The following is a 20,669-nucleotide window of genomic DNA, read 5'->3' on the forward strand; positions in this document are numbered from 1 at the left end:
AAATACAGGAAATCCAAGTCTTCATTGTCAACGACTCCCAAACTTGTAGCCAAACCCGTGACAGAATTTAACTTCCTCATCTTTATCAACACACTTAAATTTTTTCCTCTTTCCCCTGTCACTCACCTCTCGCTCATAGTCCCTTGTTGGTGCATCACTGCCTTGGTCCAGGCCACCAGAGGATAAGGAACCGTCTGAGGGCGATGCCATAGGCTGACGCTTTGCTCCATAGCTACCTCCTGAGAATTCCCTCCGCAAAGCACTGCCGTTTTGTGCAGACGATCCTAAAACAGGCAGAGGAATTAAACTGTGTTACAAACGCCCACCCAAGGTACTATAAATTTGTTAGCTGTTTCTCCGGTTAGTTCTGCTTTCCTCCAGCATGTCCCAAGATGCTCAGCTCATGGCTTGGAGGCTGTACGGGCTTTTATCTTGTCTGCTGCCAGCTGCAGTTTTTCCTAAGGATTCTCTGGTCCCTCCCTTGGCGTGTCAGCATTGGCACGTTTTACCCAGCACAGACACAGTCACTATGTTCCTGACGAAGGCAGCAGTTGTAGAAAGTGCTGTGGTGGCATCCTAGTTCCAGTGGCCTCTTTCCCAGGGAGTAGGGTGGGTTGTACCAGCAGGTACAGACTACAGCAGACACACGCTTTCTGCAAGCAGTCAGTAATGTGCAACAAACGCAGCATGTGCCACAGGAGGGAAAAAAACCTAGAAAAGTTGGGACACCAGTCTTGCCTCTATTTTCACATGGTCCATTATTTCAGCACTTGCCTGGTCTCAGCACAGGTCACTGTGCTGACGCTGGCACACGAAGGCAGCATGGCAGCACTAGGAGAGGTGTTTCCAATGCAATGCAACTCTTCCATACCACCAGCCAGTTTTCTATTGCTTTCTCTTTGCACTAGCAGCAAGAGAGGCATCGAGCTCTACACAGTTCAGCAACAAAGTTAATAACCAAGGAGCTTGAGAACAACTTGCCACTGATTTAAAACACTTAAGCAGCAGCAAAGTAGTCCCAAGGGTAAGAATGTAATTTTAATTCTAATGTCAGTTTTAAAAATTTGACAAATTACAAATGTGGGACTCTCAAAAGTGCTAGCTACTTATTCATGTGCTCCTTTGAAAGCAAGATTAAAATACTGTGCTTGCCCTCAATGGGAATACAGTCAGCCATCACTTCTGAAAATCCTGTCTAGTGGCAGTACGGACAAAAGCAAATGCAGGTAGCCATTTCCCTAAAATAGTTGTGCATAGACCCCAAAGCCACACAGTTCCGTTTGCTTACGTGCTGCTAACCCACTGCTTGCGCTCATCGATCGTCCTGGTTCTGTGCGGGATTTCGTGATCGATGGGATACTGACAGAGCCACTGAACACGGTTCGACTTTCCTGAGGCCGAAGATTCTGCAATGCAGACACACACAATGACAAGTTTACTTATTGACTGCTGGCTCAACCTTGGATGTTATGAAGGAAGGCCCCGAAATACATTAAAACCCCCCACCTTACCAGAGCTGAATTATCTAGGCAGCAAGTCAGCAGAATTTGCAAAATAATATTCTGCAGTTTAGTGCAGAGACTGGAAGCACACGCAACGCGATAGTCAAGTGCTGAATTACATGGACATATGCAGACAACTGAAAGCGTATGTCTAATAATTCAAGAATTTCCTCCAAAGGATAGTTTGCAAGCCTAATTGAGCTGCTATAGATATATTCAAGTTGTATCGCATAATGCATTCTTTCTGAACACAAGCTTCCACGGATCTTATTAAAATTTCTGTCTTTGATGCCATCATTTGTGCCATGCATGTGTAACTTTCTCCAATAACCATGTTAATCCCTAATGCCTGCAGAGTTATGAACACATAGTGGATCAATCTGTATTTCAATTACTTATGTAATTCCGAAGGTATTAACAGCATTACTCCAGACCTACACCAGTTGAGCCAAAGTGAGAATCAGCCTCCTGTTTTCAGCCTGCTCAAAGAGGATGACCGGAGCACATGCCACTGTTTTTCTATGTGTTTTGATTATCGCTCCTGTTTTGCATCCTGAGAGTTCCCGTGTGATTTTCTAAATTGGTAAGTTACTGGACTGAAGTGGTCCTTTACTGAGGGAGGAGATAAAACACAATTTCTCTACTTGGATATGGTAGTTCCTTAAACATAAATTGTCTTTAAAACAAGGGAAAAAGAGTACTTTGCAGTGAGTTGTGGGAGATTTTATTTCTGCTTCTGTTAACTTACAGCTGACCTTAGGGGAAAAGGCTTCTCAGTTTATTTAGCCCATCTCTCTGTATATGAGCTGGCTTCTTAGCCCAGAGGAACTTTCTAAGGCCCATGCATATCATTTCATCTCTGGCTAAATATGAGACTCCATCCTGCTCCTAACATGATTTACGCTATTAAGTCATTAGCATTAACTAGCATTAGGTTTAGGGAACCTTTACAGACGCAGAATGTGAAAAGAACTGCAGGTAGCTCTGAGCATTACTTTATTTCCACTTTACAAAACACTCCCTGCAATAACTGTTAATTTCTTCCTATTATATTTAATTATTTTCCCATCCTCACTCTGAGATAAAGTAGCCACACATAAAACAACAGTTGCAATTGCAATGCCTTTTTAAGCTAGGATGTTATGGAAATTTCAGACCAGAACAAAGATTCCACCCCCACAAGGGTATTCTCAGAGACCCTCAGATACTACCCATTTCTCTATCTGTATTTTAAAATGGATAATTAAATAGAGGCTTTGTAATGAACAGATTTTATACAGTTCAGACTTCATCAGATAATTGTTACCAACCTGCTGTCAATCCAGTCTTACAATGATCCTTAGAGTCATTGCTGTAATAGACCCCTTTGCTCTTACAGTCAACCCTTTGCTTCACATTCTCCCAGTGGGCTAGAAATGGCTGATTTTTAACATGCAACAAACAAGAAAGAATTAAAATCTCTCCTCCTGTTCCCAGACCTCTCTCAAACACCAACAAAAGAGAATCGGAGACCTTACGAATGAAAAAGCCCTGTTTAATTCTCCTCTCATCCATTGCTGCACTATTCTCAATGAGGATTTATACCTGAAGGCTTAAAAAAGTCTCTTAAATCATTTGTGGGATCATACCGCTGTCTCTTGCTTACACCCCCCCCCCTTTTTTTAATGTGAACAACCAACCTATTTTGTAGCACAAAATACTAAATTTCTGCTCCTGTGTCCTTCACCATGCAATAAACAATCTGAGTTAGAGATAGGAGTATGAGCATCCTGGCTGTACATAAACAATGGAGGCTCCCCTGACAATACGCAAAGGAACTAATGGGCTAAGGAGTAAGTTACTGATGTGTTTTGAGAAACAAAGGAAAGCCAAGTGCAGCACCATGCAAACATGTGCACTGAGGTTAGTACACTGGAGTTGCAAGGAAGGTCTTTTGTACCTGTATAAACCTAAAATGGTCCATTTCGCAAAGAGAACAATTATGCTCAATGATAAGGCGATTAACCTCCTTAACAGTGACTGAGCAGAAAATGTACAGGCATCAGGGGAAGGAGGGAATGGGTGGGTGTGTGAAAAACACTCATTTATTTTAATAGTGTATTCTAACTATGATTATTTTTCACGACCTCAGTTTGCAAAGTCCATGTAATTCCTTGTAGAAAGTTTCTCCACAAAGCAAATCTTCTGTTGTTCTTTGCTGTAAAAATAAAATAAGCACATGCCAGAGACTCTGGCATTTTGGACTAAAAGCCCTGGAAGTGATATGCACATGATGCAGAAAGGGGATTCAAAGGAAAATAAACGGCAGTTATTTGCGGTAGTTATAAAGCAGCAAAATGCAGCAAGTTACAAATAAAGAGAAAAAAAAAAAAGAAACCTGAGCTTGCTTTACTTAAAGAGACAAAAACCCCTCATTTCGAGCAACAATTCAAATCCTAGCAGGAAAATTCATTCCCACTGCTGAACCAAATGGAGAAAGGCGAGAGAAGAGAAAAAAAATCAGCAGCAGAGAAGCTGCTTGCTGAGCAAAGTTAATCACTGTGAAAGACCCAAATTAGTTCAGTGCATCCCATTCCCAGCCAGAGAACGGAGCTGCTGTGGAGCTGTGGGTTATGTACGTGCAATCGCTCTGCAGCGTTACCTCGGCTCTTGCACGCACGCTAACTGCTCCCATACTGCCTTCTCAGGCAGTGGGGCAAGAACATACATATAAGGTCTAACTAAACAGTTACCACACCTATAGGAAATTGTTTGCCTATGTTTCTCTGTCCATCATGCTGCTTGTTGTGGTCTTGGGCTTTTTGTTTTTAAGTAGTGTTCTGTTCATTACATTATAAACCTGAGCTTTTAATTCTTCCATGAAATAATATGCCAGAATCTAAAAGCCTACTTCAATGGGTCATTTTTCAACTCCTCTATGGATTCCATGTGGGTTTTCTTCCAATATCCCATCCATACCTGGGACCACGGTCCCCTCAGAGGGAGTGCTACCCTTCTTACACTAAAATCTCCAAAAACAAAGGGGGGATGGACAGACACGAAACCAAAACTCACAGCCTTGCTTTCCATACAGCTTATGGCATCCGTACCCTTAAGCCACAAAGGAGACAAATGCTTTCTTCATACAAGACTAAATCTCTAGTGCTCTAAGGAGCTAACAGGTACATGATCTCAACACTCCAGGTTGCCCCCTTCACTTTTTTTCTCCAATTTATCCTAGTAGGCTGCAATATTAGGATGAAGGATGCTCCTAAAGCAAAAATTAAGAGTGTTTGTCTGAAACACCAGAGGTCATTCCTTACTGATCCCAAGGAGACTACTCACATGAGAAAGGGAAGGTAGAGGGTGGGTCACAGTCTGGTGACACATCACTGCATATTAAACATAGAAAATTTTATAGTACAGTTGGATTTAAAAAAACTGTTTAAAACTAGAACTGAAATACAGCTTCAGTGACCCTATAATGACCCTCTAAGAGAGAAACAAATTTTAGTTTGGCTTAACAATATTTTTCTTTGCATTTCAATAGGGCACTCCTCTTGTATATTTGCATCTCTCCTCCTACCAGAAAAGCCAGGATGGATGCAGACCTGTCATCACAGGGCACATTTCCCAAAGTGCTGCAACTTCATTTTTGAGTATTAATGGTTGTGACAATTGGGACTTCGCAACAGTGACACGACCATGCACGTGACCAGTCAAAGCTTAGCTGTGCAAATTTGTTTTGGAGCCATATGGAAGGGATTAATTTTCCTCCTGCTTTTTTAAATTCTCTCTAGTGTTGTATGGAGGTATGTATCCAAAAACCTTCCCAGTGATAGGGATCTAGAACAGCAACCAAAAGGCACTCAAAGCAGTCTGGCGGTGAAGGTTTGCCATGCGCGTCTGAAGGGTGTCCACAGGCCACAGAAACCAACAGCAGTGTTTCCATTACAGCAGTGGGCACGGCTCAGACCCAAACAAACCCCGAGCAACCAACCACCATCACATACATCTACCTCACAGATTATTCCCCATTTGTCTGCAAACCTGACCCAAGCAGGCCACAGCAGGTACACAATTACAATGCACAGCATGTACTTCTGTGCCCGTTTTAGTATGGCTTGTGTTTCTATAGGACCTAGCAACCCCCACATAGTCAGACCAGGATGCACCATACAAGAAAAATGAAAAGACCACTTCCATCCCCTCAATTTACATTCCAACTGGAAGGATATCTACAGAACGGTATCTTACCTCAGCCTCTGCTTAAAACTACCAGGATTAAGAGGATCTACATCAGCAAGTTGCCATTATCTTTAGTTTTTTATCTTGGTTGTACATGTTCTAACTTCACTTACTTAACCTAGAAACTGTCTGAGGCACAACCTGTGCCTGTCTCTCTCAATCTATGTACAGGACTGTGCAAAAATTCTTGCACTCCACATTATTTCATCATAAACAAACACTTTGAAAGTTTGGTCCAACACAGACAGATCCAGAACCTTCTCCTAATGCAACCTGATACACAGCATCCTGCCACCTTCTGCTGGAGGATGAACACCGTGGAACAGAGAACTTCTCATTCAAAACTCCCACATCCTTCCTGGTGATTAAAAATGCTATTCTCATAGCAAAACGTTCAGCCCAGTTGTTATACACTTTTTTTTTTTTTAAAGCCATGAAGTATCTGTTTCTTAGCATGTCAGAGCTGTGGAAAGACCACAGCTGATAGCAGAAAATAAGTCAGGTGGGACAGAAGAAAGTTAAGGGATGAAGGAAACCACTTACAAGGGTTTTTCTCCCATGTTAATAGCCAGGCAAAAGGAAAACCACACAGTGTTAGTAGAGTGAACACCTGACTCAGCCGTTCATACCCTCAGAGTCATAAAGTCTGGAGGAGCGAGGACAGAGCGTGGAGGCGGGGAAAATGCAGGGTTTATGGAATCGTAAGAGAGGAATTTTTCAGCTGAATTAACAGTCATGTGGTAGATGTGCTCAAAGTTGCTCGGAGAGGAGATCAGACGGGAGTGATGATGAGGGAATTGATAAGGGGAACGCTGCTATCAAAGACAACAGAGAGAGAAAGCAATGAAGGATGGTTGTACAGGTTACATCGGCAACAGCGGTCCGCAAGAGCAGTCAAACACTGAAGGACAGCCAGACAGCAACCCTGCTCGCCCATCACCACACAGGTGCTTACATTGTCACCCCCAGTCCTCTGAGCACCTTCCTTACACGGTGTCAAACGGGCCTGCCGCCCTTGCTGTTGCTAAAACATTAAAAACAAATAAAACTTTTAACTCATTGGGAATGGAATCTAATATTTATTATTATTTGATATTTCAAAGAGCACCACAGTTGTAAAAGGTGCTTTACAGACAGTTGAGAAGCATCAGTTCCCTGCCTTGAGGAGCTTACAATCTAAAATAGACATAACACAAACAAAGGAAGGTGAACACAGGTGAGATGGTGTGGGGAGAAGAAAAGATGAGAATACACAGCACTTAAAGATCGTAAGAGATTTCCTTCTGTTATTCATGCACTTTAGCGATTCCATTAAAATGAAGTATCACCCGTACAACAAACACAGAGTATTTCTAACGGGAGGGAACAGGGTTTCGACAGGATAGGGACGCAGGTCGGGTGGGAAGGTGACCTAGTTAGTGTCAGACAACTGGGACAATTTACCCTGCTGTAGACAGACGACAAGGCCTACGTCTTTCTGCACACTGACTTAATCCTCACAGCGCTTTAGTGAGGAAGAGACTTTGCGCTGCCGTCTCCACGCTGCAGAAGACTAGCCCCTTAGCAGATAAGGTGCAAAAGTATTGGGAAATTCAAATATTTTTATTAGGCCAACTGAGCAATGTGCTCCCAAAGTGTGACGTAAAGAAAGAGAGGGGAGAAATAATCCTGTAAATTAAACAGAAACAATTTCTAATTCATCTCTACAGAATGTGCTGACACAAATGCTCTTGTAATTTAAAGTCATCTAAATCCAGATTTAATGGAAGAGCGTTTCAAAGCTTGGTCTCCCTCCCTGTGCCATCTGTACATGTTCCGCAGGTCAGCCTGCAAGGGGATGGTTTGCCCAATGGCCACCAGCACATCAAAAAGCCTTTTGTAATTTCTAACTTCTAATTTTCTCTTCCCCTTGTCCAACTGATTTCATCACCTTAAAACAAACAGATCTGAGTAACATTAGAAATGTTAGGACTTAAAAAAATAAAATATGGTAAAAATACAGCTTACCCCTCTGCTAAACCTAAGGCACTACTTTTTGTATGTGGAACGTATTAAAGTCTGGAAGAACATTAAGTCACATCCCAATACATATTATCAAACATTATTGTTACTGTTCTCTTCATTTCAGCTGGTAAAATCCAACTTTTTTTTTTTTTAAACACACAGTTATTATGAGGCTTTGCATGTTAACCAAAACATCAATTACCACATTATGGCATATAAGACATAATATACATTAAATTGTTATTAGTAAGTTTAGCAGCATCTAAATACCAGCACAAGAAGCCACCATTCCAAGAATGGTCCAGGAAAGCAGACTTTGCTGAGTTATCCGCTCACAACAGAGAACTGGCAGCAAAGCCAGCTACGTTCCTAAAAGCCAATAAGGAAGAAAAGGGAGTGTCTAAAATCACAAGCTAAAAAGCAGAGGGTAGGCCAGCTGCAGACCATGAAAATATTTAGCCAGCATTCATGAATGTGAGAAAGCCACGATATGGCAACGTTTTTAAAATGATCCCCACGGAACTTTCTCCATGGACTCCACCATTAGATGCACGCATGGGGCTCCCACTTTCTTTAAAGAATACCAAATATGGGTAAGTATTCATTTACTCTAGAAGTTTCTCATTTGAAACAAGCAAAGCTTCACACATCATCTAGAATGGAAGTATAATGGCTCATGTATAATGAGGTCAAACTGAAGCATAATGTTCAAATATAATGGCAGTCAAGACTAGCTTTTGAATGTAAAATACTTAGGCATGCAGAATATGAAAGCAAAATCAATCCTGTACATCTGATGTACACAGAGAGGTGGTCTGTGCTGCAGTAAGTGCAGTTCCAGATTTCAGATCTTCACTACAAAGGAGCATCCACGATAAAGTGGCTTCAAGGGACAAGAGGGCAGAAGGGAGGCCAGACTGTACGGCCAGTTAATTGGTGACAGGCTGCTAGGGAAGAAAAACATGTAAACAAATAAGTTTGGGGATATACTAACAGGAACGATTCTAAATTGTACAAAACAAGACAATGACCCAGATCTAGTATCCACATCAATAAAATACAAATATGTACTGATTATGGCTCTGTTAATAGCAAACAAGAACTTCTGGTTTCTGTTGCGTTGTAGCCCACAAACTTGCTTGTCAAAGCCCTGAGTAACTGCTCGCCATAAAGAAAAGAAGGATGCAAATTTACAATTGCTTGATAACCTAATATTTTCTCTCTTAAATCTGATCTCACTCTGAGCCTTGGGCATTTTTGTTTCTGCCCAAACATAGGGCTATACTGAAGTCAAGGGTGTCTGTTCATGGAGAGAACAACGTGGGACTAGGCCAATAGACTGCAACTTGCCATAAACATATCTCACTCTTCCATGTCACATGCCTCTTGCATACCAAGAGCTTGGAAACAACACACAGAGAAAGCATCTTTTCCCCTTGTGTGGCTGCATCAGCAAGGGCAATCACATGCAGACGGGTATGTTGCACATATGTAGGCAGCTGATACAACATATCAAATAGCCTGACAGAGTTTAAAACATTCCATTTATCCAATTTTCATTTTGTACATTTACAACACAAATTAAACTCTCTAAAGGTGGTCTTTTAAAATACATCATTAAGAACAGTAGTGGGCAGAGAGCAAGCAAGCTCCCGTTGGCTCTGCATCCACCAGGCAGTTACGCCACGGGTGAAGGCAGCACAAGTGTACGTCCCCTCCTGCCCACTGACATACTGCAGCCCAGCCATGCAACAGCCATCGCTACCAGTCCTAATTCTGTGCTTCGTTCAATTTTTGGCATTTCCCCTGAAAAAGGCAGCAGAGGCAGGTTAGTGGGACTGCAGAGGTAAGTTTTGATTGGATTCACATTGTGTATATAAAGTGAATAGGTATATATTCATAAATAAATATAAATACATACATATATTAAAAAATTGTCATTTGCTTTATAAAGTTCATCCATGGATGCTAGATAAAAGCTAGGCTGAGCTGGCTATTTAGTTCGTGACAACCTCACCTAACACAGAGATTAAAATGTCTCTTCTCCATTAAACCTATTTATTACTAAGGACCCTTCTGCCTACATAGCACTATACTGACTTCAGTGAAAGCTCATGCTGGATGAACAAATTTGTATCAGTAGATCCAGCCAAATTTGAAATTGCTCAAATAAGTCGGAAGAAACTGCAAATAAAAAGTCCTACTCCATTCCTTCATACACTTTCTGCATTCCAGTACCTCATAAAAAAAGAAGCTGTATCACCTAAAATAGTTGGATGAAGAGAATTTGAGAAAACTATTAGCCTTGCACTACTTGTTCCCCCTAGTGGTAGCCCTCTTTAAATGCAAAAATGTATTTTATCATCCACTTTCATAAACAGAAACAGACATTCGCCAAGTAAAATGCTGCAATCTTTCCCATAGTTCTTTAAAAAGAAATACTTTTTCTTCGGAAACATACTAATCTATTTAAAAATACAAAGATGATGCTCCAGCTGCAAAAACATCAGACATGCTAAGAAGCACCAAAAAAATAGCTATTCACCTTCTTGGAACAAGGTATGAATCTAGTGAAATAATTCTATGTCCTTGTAAAGAAACCACCATAAAGATGAACGGTACACAGGGTTGGATGAGTATTCTTTACCTTGTGTACTGATTCTCCAGGAAATGTCCTCTATTTCCATCCTCTCTTTTAATTCTAAATTTATCTTTCAAATAAAACATTAGACTCAATACATGACATCATATGCACGCACAACTCCTTTTCTTCTATTTTTGTGCCTGAGAAACAAAGCAGGTAGTTTGGAACAGACTAACTGAAAACGTTTTCTCAAATAACTTAGTCCAGCCAAATACCTTACAGGAAGCTGTCGGTAAAGAAAAAGCTGCCTGAAGTAGCTCTTGACAGAACATTTATTTCCTAACCTCAAGTTACACTTTCAAACTCACACACTTCCAAGTCCCGTGACTGGCACAATTCTGTACCCATTAAGTCAGAAATACAAATACAATATGATATTGCAAGGAGCTGCTGGAAAAATACACGTCAAATTTGCTTTATTCTGCAGTGACATCTCCCAGCATTAAGGTTGATACCTACTTGCAAAAAGGAATTTTTAATAGTACCTTTAAAAAGAAGCTGCAGCAGTGGAACAAGTGCAGAAAGCAATTCTATATTGTACACATTTTCTAATGTCTTCCCATCACTTTTAAGTGTGGAAAGTGACTCACGAATTTCTTTCAAAACATCATATTGATTGGTAAGAAGCAAAGTACCAGTCCTAACTTCAAATATGACCTTTGAGCTAATACATGGCTTGTGTAATTAGAATGAATTTAAAGCTAAAAGCCATTTAGAGATGACATAGCTGAAGAAATATTAATCCATGTAAATCTAGAAAATCCCCTTCTATAGATAAAATCATTCCTCATTTTACACTTGCCAGATTTGGGGCTTGATTAAGAGTCCTTGCAGCTTTTGATTCCCATGAACTTTCAACTACTGATGGTGTGAAACGGGATATCTTTTGCCCTACCTTGAGCCAGAAATATTTTAAAGAACCCGCCAGAAATGGAAAAGTGAAAAAAGGTTCTGATCTACATCCTGCCCTGAAGCAAATTATCATTCTTTGTTTCACATTAGGCATATGTATACTCACATCCAGGTAAGATAAACACTACCTGCCAACTTCCCTTGGATTTGTCATGTGTTTTCTAGAAGCAGCTCCTTCGTCATTTATTCATTTATAAACATGCACACACACAAGATTGTTTTTTACTCAGTTGCACTGAATATATTTGTTATTGAGAGGTTTCTCAGTGTCTCTAGTATGAGATTTAAAGTAAATCCTTTCCTTTCCTTGCATATGCTCATCTAAGGAAAACACAGTGCCAGAAGGGCTCATGTACAATGTGCAGACTTCACAGTAAAGTGCAACATAAAAGTACCATTTGCTGCAAAAGTGAGGTAAAACAAGTATCTGGAGACCAGAGGTTATGCTCCTAAGCTCCTAAACTAGTGCAACTGCATGGCACACTTTGTTTTCCAGTCTTACTGTAGTTTCCTTTGGGCTTTTCAGCATTTGAAAATCCCAATTTCAGCATCTACTTCCTGCCTTCTGCGCAAACTCCAAGTAATAACGATGATCATTTTAGACAGCACTTCTGTACTAATGCCTATGTCTTATGGTGGTACTCATATCGTCTGTTTGATATCATATCATCTGATTCTTCTTACAGTGCTAATTAGCATCTTCTGAATCACATCTGTGTCATCATGGACAAGTTTAGAAAACAATACAGAACCTCACAAAAGATGCTCAAGGTAGCTTGAAGCAAGCAGTATTATACTCTCCTGTGAACATAATATTAATTGGTCTTTAGCTCATGAAAAATTTCAGTAGCTTCCAGGTGAGTATTTCCTACATAAGGTTTTGTGGAAATGAACATGTGTGTGTGCTGTTACATGTTTTCTTTTTCAATTTTTCGACTTAAAAGGTTAGTTTTTATGCAAGAAGTTTTGTTTCACTGAGACTAGTTAATTTGGAGAGAAAACGAAAAATAGCATCTCTGGCATGAAAAGAAATTTGGGCACTACACACTGTTAAACTGCTACAGTTCCGCTGTCTGAGAAAAAGAGGCTGTAAAGAGATAGGCTAAGTTGGAGCTAAAGATGGGAAGAGAAGAAAGGAATCGAACTATAGTTCACAGAGAAAGGAATTTCTCTTTCCATTCCCATGAAGAACACAGGCCCAAATCCTCTTAATTTTGTCCCTTCATATGGGTCATAAAAATTATCATCAACACTGAGAGGCCAACCTGCCTTAAAACCCAGGAGGCATTATTAGCCACTCCTCCTCCTCCTCCCCTCAATGCTTAAGTGTCATCCTCTTTGTTTAAATTTTATCACATACAGCAGAGCATGTTCAGCTCCATTTCCCTAGTTATACTGCTCCTGATATGAAATCCATCAACACTTGTATTATACATTTAAAATTGTACTTGTCTTTCTCTCACTTATTTGCAGCCTCTGTTGCAGTCAGTCACTCTCACATGTACTTTTGTACTTACCATTGGAAGGTCTTTGAGAATCTGTATACCATCTCCTGGACCCATATGTGCTATGTGGTTAAAATTAGTTGGGTTAGAAATTAATTTATTTCTCATTTCCGGATCGCGTAGCATCTCCCTGGAAGAGAAAATACTTTGTTTAGATATTTCGTTCGAGGCGAGGATGGACATTCATAAAACAGCTTTGATTATCGGCTACTTTTCAATGGAAATTAACTATTTAACTATCTTAACAGTGATAAACCCTTGCTATCAGCACTGGCATGGACAAGCTTCCAGCTTGAAGAGAGGGCAAGGGGCCAGAAGAAAAGAATGCTGTTTGCAGCCTAACAGCCCATGTCCAGTAGTTACTAACGTTCAAAGAATATACAAGCACTATGAGCTGATAAAAAGCGCTGTAAGATGAGTAAAAGCAGAACTCATTTGTGATATATTACAAAGTGGAGATGAAAATGAAGTACAAAATATGAAAATAGAATTAAAATAATACTGCAGTACCTTTCTCAGTCTGTGGCCAGAATTAAAAGCTCTTCGAAATGGCAAGGATGCATTTCAGAACTCAGAATAAATAAAATTTTAAAAGACCAAACCATGATCAGCTCAGAAAACACAAGGACAAGAACTGGAATTTTATCTCCACTGTACACAGCTGTTACTTTTCTTAGAGCCAAAGAGAAAGGAAAGCTGGGAGCCAACCATCGGTGGAAGACGTTGGAAGTTAGAAAACTGAAATATGCAGTTCTTGGAGCGTAGCTTAGCACGGTAGCAGGTCATCTTTAGTGAGTGATAGTAAATGGTCAGTAACATCCTCTGTGAACACTGTGAGTAGTGCAGATCTATTTTTATTGCCATTTAGGAAAGTATTTGTGCCCTGTTAAAGACTTCTATTAAAAACACATCCTGAAGTCCTATGTCCTCTGAAGAGGTGCGTTTTCTGAGATTAATAGAATGTTTATGTAGTTAAACCTATAAATCAAAAAAGCAGATGCCTTGGAACACTGCTGAGAGTAGAATTGCCTTCAGAAAGAAAAGCAGAACCAAAGTCTGAAAGTAATTAATCCATATGCATAGTTAGCAATGTAATCTCCTTTTGCAAAGTGTTTATTACAGATCTTTATATATACAGTATATGTGCACACCTATGTACAGTATGTGGAGACATGCATTCCAAATTACAGCTGTTTCACATAATTAATTTGAACTAATCAATACTTGTGTATCCAGCGCATATCCATATCCAAACTGGTATGAACACAAATTAAACATTGAGGATTAACACAGTAGTGAAGAGACAGAAACATCTGAAGGGGCACTCCAGAAAGCAACAAATGAAGCACTACATTGGCATCACTCACTGTCCTTCAGGGCCTACAGGCATGTACAGAAGACAAGTACATGTTGAATACCGACCTCCTCTGCTGCATCCTCTCCTCCTCTGGTACTCTGAATGAATAGCGGCGCTTGTTGTTGATGTTTCGAACCATTTGCTTGCGGCTGTTATCTGATGTCTCAGGAACTACCAGTTCATCGCCCTCTGAAATCAATATAAATATGATGATCCAGTGGGCCGCTTCATTAAGTATTCATGGAATTTGAATTCAAAGACATTTTCTCCCTCTGCTCTTGCTATTGTTGGACACCACCCATTTCCCATCAAACCTGAACAAATGCTCCTTGGTTTATGGGTTTTCTTGGTCACTATCTACTCGTTATATAGCAACAGACTTAACCCTTCTTCACACACAAGCTGCAACAACTGTGTTCTCAAAATACCACTGATTAACTCTTTCAAACAAAACATTTAGGTGGGCAGGAAAGGATCTCAAGTCCTCTATCTCAAACTTTCTTCGGCAGTTCTCACTGAAAATCACTAGAACAGTCTTGTTCTGCCAGTCATCTGGAAACTCAATGCAAGATTCTTTTTGATCCATTCCCTGCTCCAGAGACACTACTCCTTTTGAAATGTTTGAACACTGATGTATTTTGGTGCAACTGTGGGAAAACGGAAGATTATTTCCACATGTGTACCTCTGGCCAAAGCGTCTTTAATAAAGACATGAAACGTATAGCAGTGATAATCATACAATAGGAGCGTTACTTCGAATGAACGCTGCAACTGCTCTCTCTTGTTTTATCCATATGGAGACTAAAGTTACACTTAATAAGCTTGAACGTACCCAACACCCACTACTCACTGCCAAAACAGTTTTTGTATGGAACTGAAATCTCTTCTTTCCTTAAGATCAACTGGAGATTTCATTAAGTGTGGGATCTACTAGGTAAGTAGCTTCAGGAAAACAACTTGCAGACTTTTAAAGAGATAAACCTGGAGGATACTTTACTGTTTGGCAACCTTTTCTGAAAGACAGTGAGAAGTGTACAGGAGCAAAGCATCAGCCTTACTCACTTCTGATCCTATGCTCTCCCGTTTTTTTTCTCTTCTGCTCTACTTTTAATGTTCAATCTTTATTAGACTTGAAAATTCTTTATACATACCTTCCACCATATTGCTCCTCTCTACCATTGTCATTCCTTTTGTACTAATTTGCTAGCAATTTAAATAAACACTGAAACACTGCCAACAGCAGTATATGTTTCTAGAGTGTTTATTTTCACTACTTTCAGAATAGTTGTTAAAAAAACTATAGCTTTTGATTGTTAAAACAAAGCATATCCCCTCTCCATCTAAGAAGCTAAACAAAAAGTTAAGGAAATTACTCAGGAGCATGCTTATGAAATGGGGTCTAAAAAGAAAAAAAAGGTCAAAAAGACTCATAACAAAAATAGAATCCTGAAGCTCAAACTCTGGCACACAATCATATGTGGCCCTAATAACAAGTTATTAATACATAATATTATATTACTTTCTGATCCTTGGGAAAGGTTTGTTTAGGTTAAGCATAATATTAATGTAGTACTGCCAAGATCACTATTAAAGTCTTTAATTGTGCAGGCATTTTTAGATAGCGTTCTGGCAGGTGATCCCAGATTTAGAGGGAGCGTCTAGTCACTCTATTTTCTATTTCCAGTCTTCATTCAAGTCTCTATTGAATATTCAAAAGGGAAAAAAAAAGTTCAGAGTAGCTGCGTAGCAGACATCATTGCCATCACTGTGAAATCTATAAGCTTTGGCTTTCTCCCAAATTAACAAGCACACATACATTTGAGAGACCACTTTCTACCATGCACAGATCCAGGCCACAGAAAAATGCTCTTTCTAAAGAAAAATTTGCATGATGAAAATTGGCTTCTCTTTACTTACCTGCCATTTTGTTTTTGAAATATATTAATCTAACTGTCTCCAGGCCTAAAAGGTTTAGCGATCCTTCTGTATTCAAGGGTCGTACCTGAAACAAGGAAAATCAGTCCTTATAATAGTAATAACTTGCATTTATATAGTGCATCTTATTCTGAAAGCTCCAAGGTGCATTATAAACTCTATAAAAGGAGCACTGTTATAAAGCCAACCAGGGAGCAGAACAGTGTAACTGGCCAGAGCAAAGCCTGCTCCACAGAAGAACTGCAGGCTGGAGGGAGCGGTGTCTCCTATCTCCAGTCACACGTGCCTGCTCTCAAGAATAACAATTGTGAGTCATTAACACCACAAAGCAGAGTTAAAAAAAATTTTAGATTTTAAACTTCTGTTTGGAGAACGAATACAGAGGGAGTTGCCTAAAATTCCACTTAAAGACACAGACTTAACACCATTCCTCCCAGCATTTAAATAAATAGTTCTGTTAGAAGTCTACATATAAGACATAGCATATGTTCTACATATAACAAAGAAATCTACATATAACAATTCAATTTTGTCTATTAGATGCACAAAGCAATAAGGTGTGCTTTTATTCTGTTTAGCATCATGTCACAATTACACTTTGCAACTTGATAAGAGTATATACAGACTGCTAAAACCTACTGGCATTTGTGATTTCCAACTTCAAAATGAAAGAAGCATTCCACTTTCTGAGTCTGCAAATTGTGTTAGAAACAAACTCTTCATAATAAATTGCCATTTTTGAGTCTCCTAGATGTAGCAATTCTTGTTTGTTGAAAGTAGCTTAATTCATTAAATGGGCAGTCTTGAGCCAAATATTAATCAAAGTACTAAATCACATTCTGCTGTGTAAGAAAAAAAATGCTCCAACTGCTTAATAACTCAAAGTTTGGACATCAGAAAGAGCAGAGGAAATTTTCTCTAAAAGGCCAGATTCTTCTCTCCTTAAGACGGTTAATAGCTGAGCACCTTGATCTTTGCATTATTTATCCTTACAGCATTGCCCTAATATCCTGGTCTGCATCTGCCATGTGGGAAATTGATATGCAGAGAGACTGAATGACTAACACAAGACCAAAAGGACAATTTCTTGTAGTTCTATGTCATTGGAATTCCAGTTAAAGGAATTATGTTGATACTAATACAAAGTTGAAGTCAGTCTAAACTATGGGAAAGAGAAACACTTTTCTTTTTTCTTTCCAAATACAGCTGAGCAAACACCTCCTAAATACCAAGGAAGTGTCAGTTTTCAAAAACGTCTTCCTTTTGATAAGTGATCCAAACCTGACATCATCCTGGTGTTTTAATATTTGTACTGGTTGAACCAAAATGTTCTAACCTTATCTGTCTACAATGTTCTCAAGCAGCAGACAGAGAGATTTCTGAAGACCTCTTTAATTATCCACCTGTTTAACATTCACCATCTTCTGGCAATAACATGGATGCAGTCAGTCCCAATGAAGCCATATGCGATTAATACCAAGAAATTAATACCAACTATCAGTAAGTCTAACATACTCATATGCTCCAGATTCACCATTCATCTAAAACACTGAAACCACATGCAAAACACATTTCATATCTTCTACTGCAAACAAAAAGCACTGGTTTCTTTGCAGTAGCTCTTCCTTTAGTTCAATTATTTTTAAACAAGCGGTTTTAATGATGGTTTCTAATGTGCTTAAAAAACCCGGTATGACTGTAGCAAAGCAATATTGAGTCTAGACATATTCTTTAACTGATATTGAAACAGCAAGTTACCTTTTTGAGAGGAATAGTCTGAATCCACTCCATGGAGTTCACATCGAAGATATCAATTGCATTTTCACTGTACACAGAGAGGTATGGTGCATTGTAACCTGAGAGGTAAGGATTAGGTATAGTGTCATGTCAGGGCTATGACACGTCATGTCATAGACAGGGCTCAAAATATGTAATTTCTTATGGTTTAACCATATTTATTACAAAAAAACCCCCACCACCCCACAATCCAACAACAATCTTTGCAAAATGTGTTTTAACTCAAAAATCACCAAGAAATTTATTTTGAAGGCAAACCACCACCAAAAACCCTAAAACCTCCATGACTTTTCTTTTAACTTTGCAGAACCAAACTACTTTTTGAACTACAAGGAATTACAGTTTACTCTGCCAAACAGTGATGTGGTTCAAAGTTCTTTTCTTCTAAAAGCCCTATTTTTAAGAGCTCGTATTTTGTAAATGATGTGGTAGGAAAATAAATTGTTGTTATTTAATAATTGTTATTTGAATGAACTGAGCTCTTAGTCTTTGGACGAGGTACTAAATGAACATCAGTTGGAACTAAGCACCATTACACAGTCATAAAAATCTTTATGTTTCCTTCTAGCTTTAAATCTCTTTTCTTATTTTCAGGATTGTAGAGAATTCTTGTGCTACTCATCTGGCACATTTCCCCAGGATGAAATTTGTTCCACTGGGACCACTTCTAAAGGAGAATTCAGTATTTCCATGTTGGCAACAAGACTGCCATGGACTGCCAAGACTAACAAGAGCATCCAATTCATGTTTAAATGTAACAGTTTTTGCTATAAAATATACCTCCATTCTGAATTGGAATAACATCAAGTCACTTCATTTAAGGCAATCAAAAAACTTTCACAAATATCAATGACCGGTATAGATGAACTACATGTGAAAATACCTGTTTTTCAATCTATCACAAAATGTTTTGATTCATTTGTTCTCTGAGTCCATTGTAATAATCACACTCTTGCTTGAAAACCAGAAGTGACACACAGCCTGTAAAAGTTGCTCCCTCCACATTCAGAAGAGGCTTCACTCAAAGTGAAACATTCCTCTCCTCTGCAGTGTGACTGTACTGCTGTCATAGTGAGGTAAGAGGGCAGACTATTTTAAAAATCAACGTAAGACTGGCCTCATTCACAGATACTCTGAGGACAAATTTGGCTAATCTCTATCCGCATTCAGAAGGACATTAAAAAGATGGGCATCGCAGGGTTTTTTTTTTCCTCAAACTGTCACAAAGATAAAGCCCTAGCTTTGAAAAAAATATGCAATAAATGTTTAACACAGTTCTTGCTGGAAACTGAAATCTTGAAAAATGACAGTCTTCTTCCCTTAAGGTTGTGAAATACATTTTCTATGCTGCCTGCCATACATTGTATTTTGGAAGTTAAGAAGGAGACAGAGGGGGAAAAACTTAAAAACTGATTTCTTTAAAAAACAAAGAGAGGAGATGAATGAGAAAAGTGTCAACAAAAACTGCTGAAGAAGAGAGAATGAAAGAGTAAGGAAAGAAAAGAAAAAACACCATTAAGTAGGAATAAACACCATTAGAGAAAAACAAGTCAAACTACCAGATCCTGATGACTCTGAACATCAAGAAAGCTTGAATCACAATGCTGAGCCAAAGTACAATCAAATTTTAAGACTAAGTAACAACAGTCCAGTATCAGTGGCAGTGAATACATAAAGATTCCATTAGCCTCTGTAGGACCTGAGGCTTCCAGCTGTTTTAGAGATCAGGCCATGTGTTTAGAAATTGGACATCAGAGTTAGAAATCCTGACCCTTGATTCTTTTGTGCTACAGCAGTATAGGCCAGTGACAGAGTTGTTAAAACTAGCATAAATGAGATCAGGATTAAACCCTCTGACTAGATCAAAAATGCTGACAGAAGCTAAGAGCATTCATCTACCTGTCAGGTAATTATCCCTGAACTACACTTCCTGTGGATATTAATACAAACAGCGATCACTTCAATGTATAATAGCAAGTACACTGACACACACAGCAACTTACAGCAAGAAGATGGAGTTGCGGGCCACATCAATTCTTGTTGTCGAGATCTTCGGCCCTGGCAGTCAACATAAACCCCTACGCTGCTAAAACACAGCAGGTATTCTTTAGTTGAGATTTCGACTGCACAGATGGCATCAGTTGGCTGCTGTGAGATAAATGATAGTGTGTGGTCATCTGGATGGAGCAGACTGTATGGGCTGCCTTCTCCGTGAAGGGGATATTTTAAGAAACCTGACTGGTAGCCCACGCAAAGACGGTCACTGAAGACTGACATCCACTGGACATTCCCCTGGACTTGGATCTCCTTGATCTTTTTGTGACGTGTCTTACTCTGATTTAGTTCATAACAGAGGACCTGCCTTTTCATAGCTACACACAGGCATGTAAGAGCTCCATGGCGCACATGTCCAGAAACTACTGACTGACAGCCTTTTGTCTCTGCCAGCTTATAAAACTCAGTCTCCCTTCCATCCAGGGCAGCCATAGGGAAAAGCCGCACGTGACGGTTTCGTCCTGAGATTACTGCAATGAGCTGTTCATTTGGGATAAGCTCAATCTGATGAACCTTCTTATTGTCACCAACACGGATAATCTCTAAAAAAAAAAAAAAAAGAAACAAAACAAAAAACCCCAAATCCAAGTAAATAATGTTGAAGTGTGAATTGATTATAACACATGTATTTGTAAAGATAAACTATGAAGGAAACCCAAGAAATCTCCTTTATTGCTTCCCTGCATTATTAAAAAGTACAGAATCAAAACTTGTATTTTAATAATACCAGA

General features: G+C 39.4%; 1 protein-coding gene across 8 annotated transcripts in view; it reads right to left on the reverse strand.

The window, feature by feature from the left end:
• Positions 1-20,669, reverse strand: part of CDC42BPA (CDC42 binding protein kinase alpha) — a 192,976-nt gene that overhangs the window by 5,991 nt on the left and 166,316 nt on the right. For 7 of the 8 annotated variants that reach the window (XR_012041682.1, XM_072857060.1, XM_072857062.1 and 4 more), the window contains 7 exons: positions 19,887-20,480; positions 17,845-17,942; positions 16,069-16,153; positions 14,217-14,340; positions 12,807-12,924; positions 1,289-1,406; positions 127-284 (listed from right to left, as the gene is read on the reverse strand). Coding sequence is in view for 7 of the 8 variants with exons in the window: in XM_072857060.1 (XP_072713161.1) it covers positions 127-284; positions 1,289-1,406; positions 12,807-12,924; positions 14,217-14,340; positions 16,069-16,153; positions 17,845-17,942; positions 19,887-20,480 (1,295 nt within the window). In the remaining variant the exon portion in view is untranslated. Of the gene's footprint in view, positions 1-126; positions 285-1,288; positions 1,407-6,829; positions 8,681-12,806; positions 12,925-14,216; positions 14,341-16,068; positions 16,154-17,844; positions 17,943-19,886; positions 20,481-20,669 lie in introns of those variants that run through there. The other variant, XM_072857063.1, reaches the window with a different exon arrangement.

The sequence above is a fragment of the Ciconia boyciana genome, chromosome 3 (genome assembly GCF_034638445.1).
Source record: "Ciconia boyciana chromosome 3, ASM3463844v1, whole genome shotgun sequence".
NCBI classification, from domain to species: domain Eukaryota; kingdom Metazoa; phylum Chordata; class Aves; order Ciconiiformes; family Ciconiidae; genus Ciconia; species Ciconia boyciana.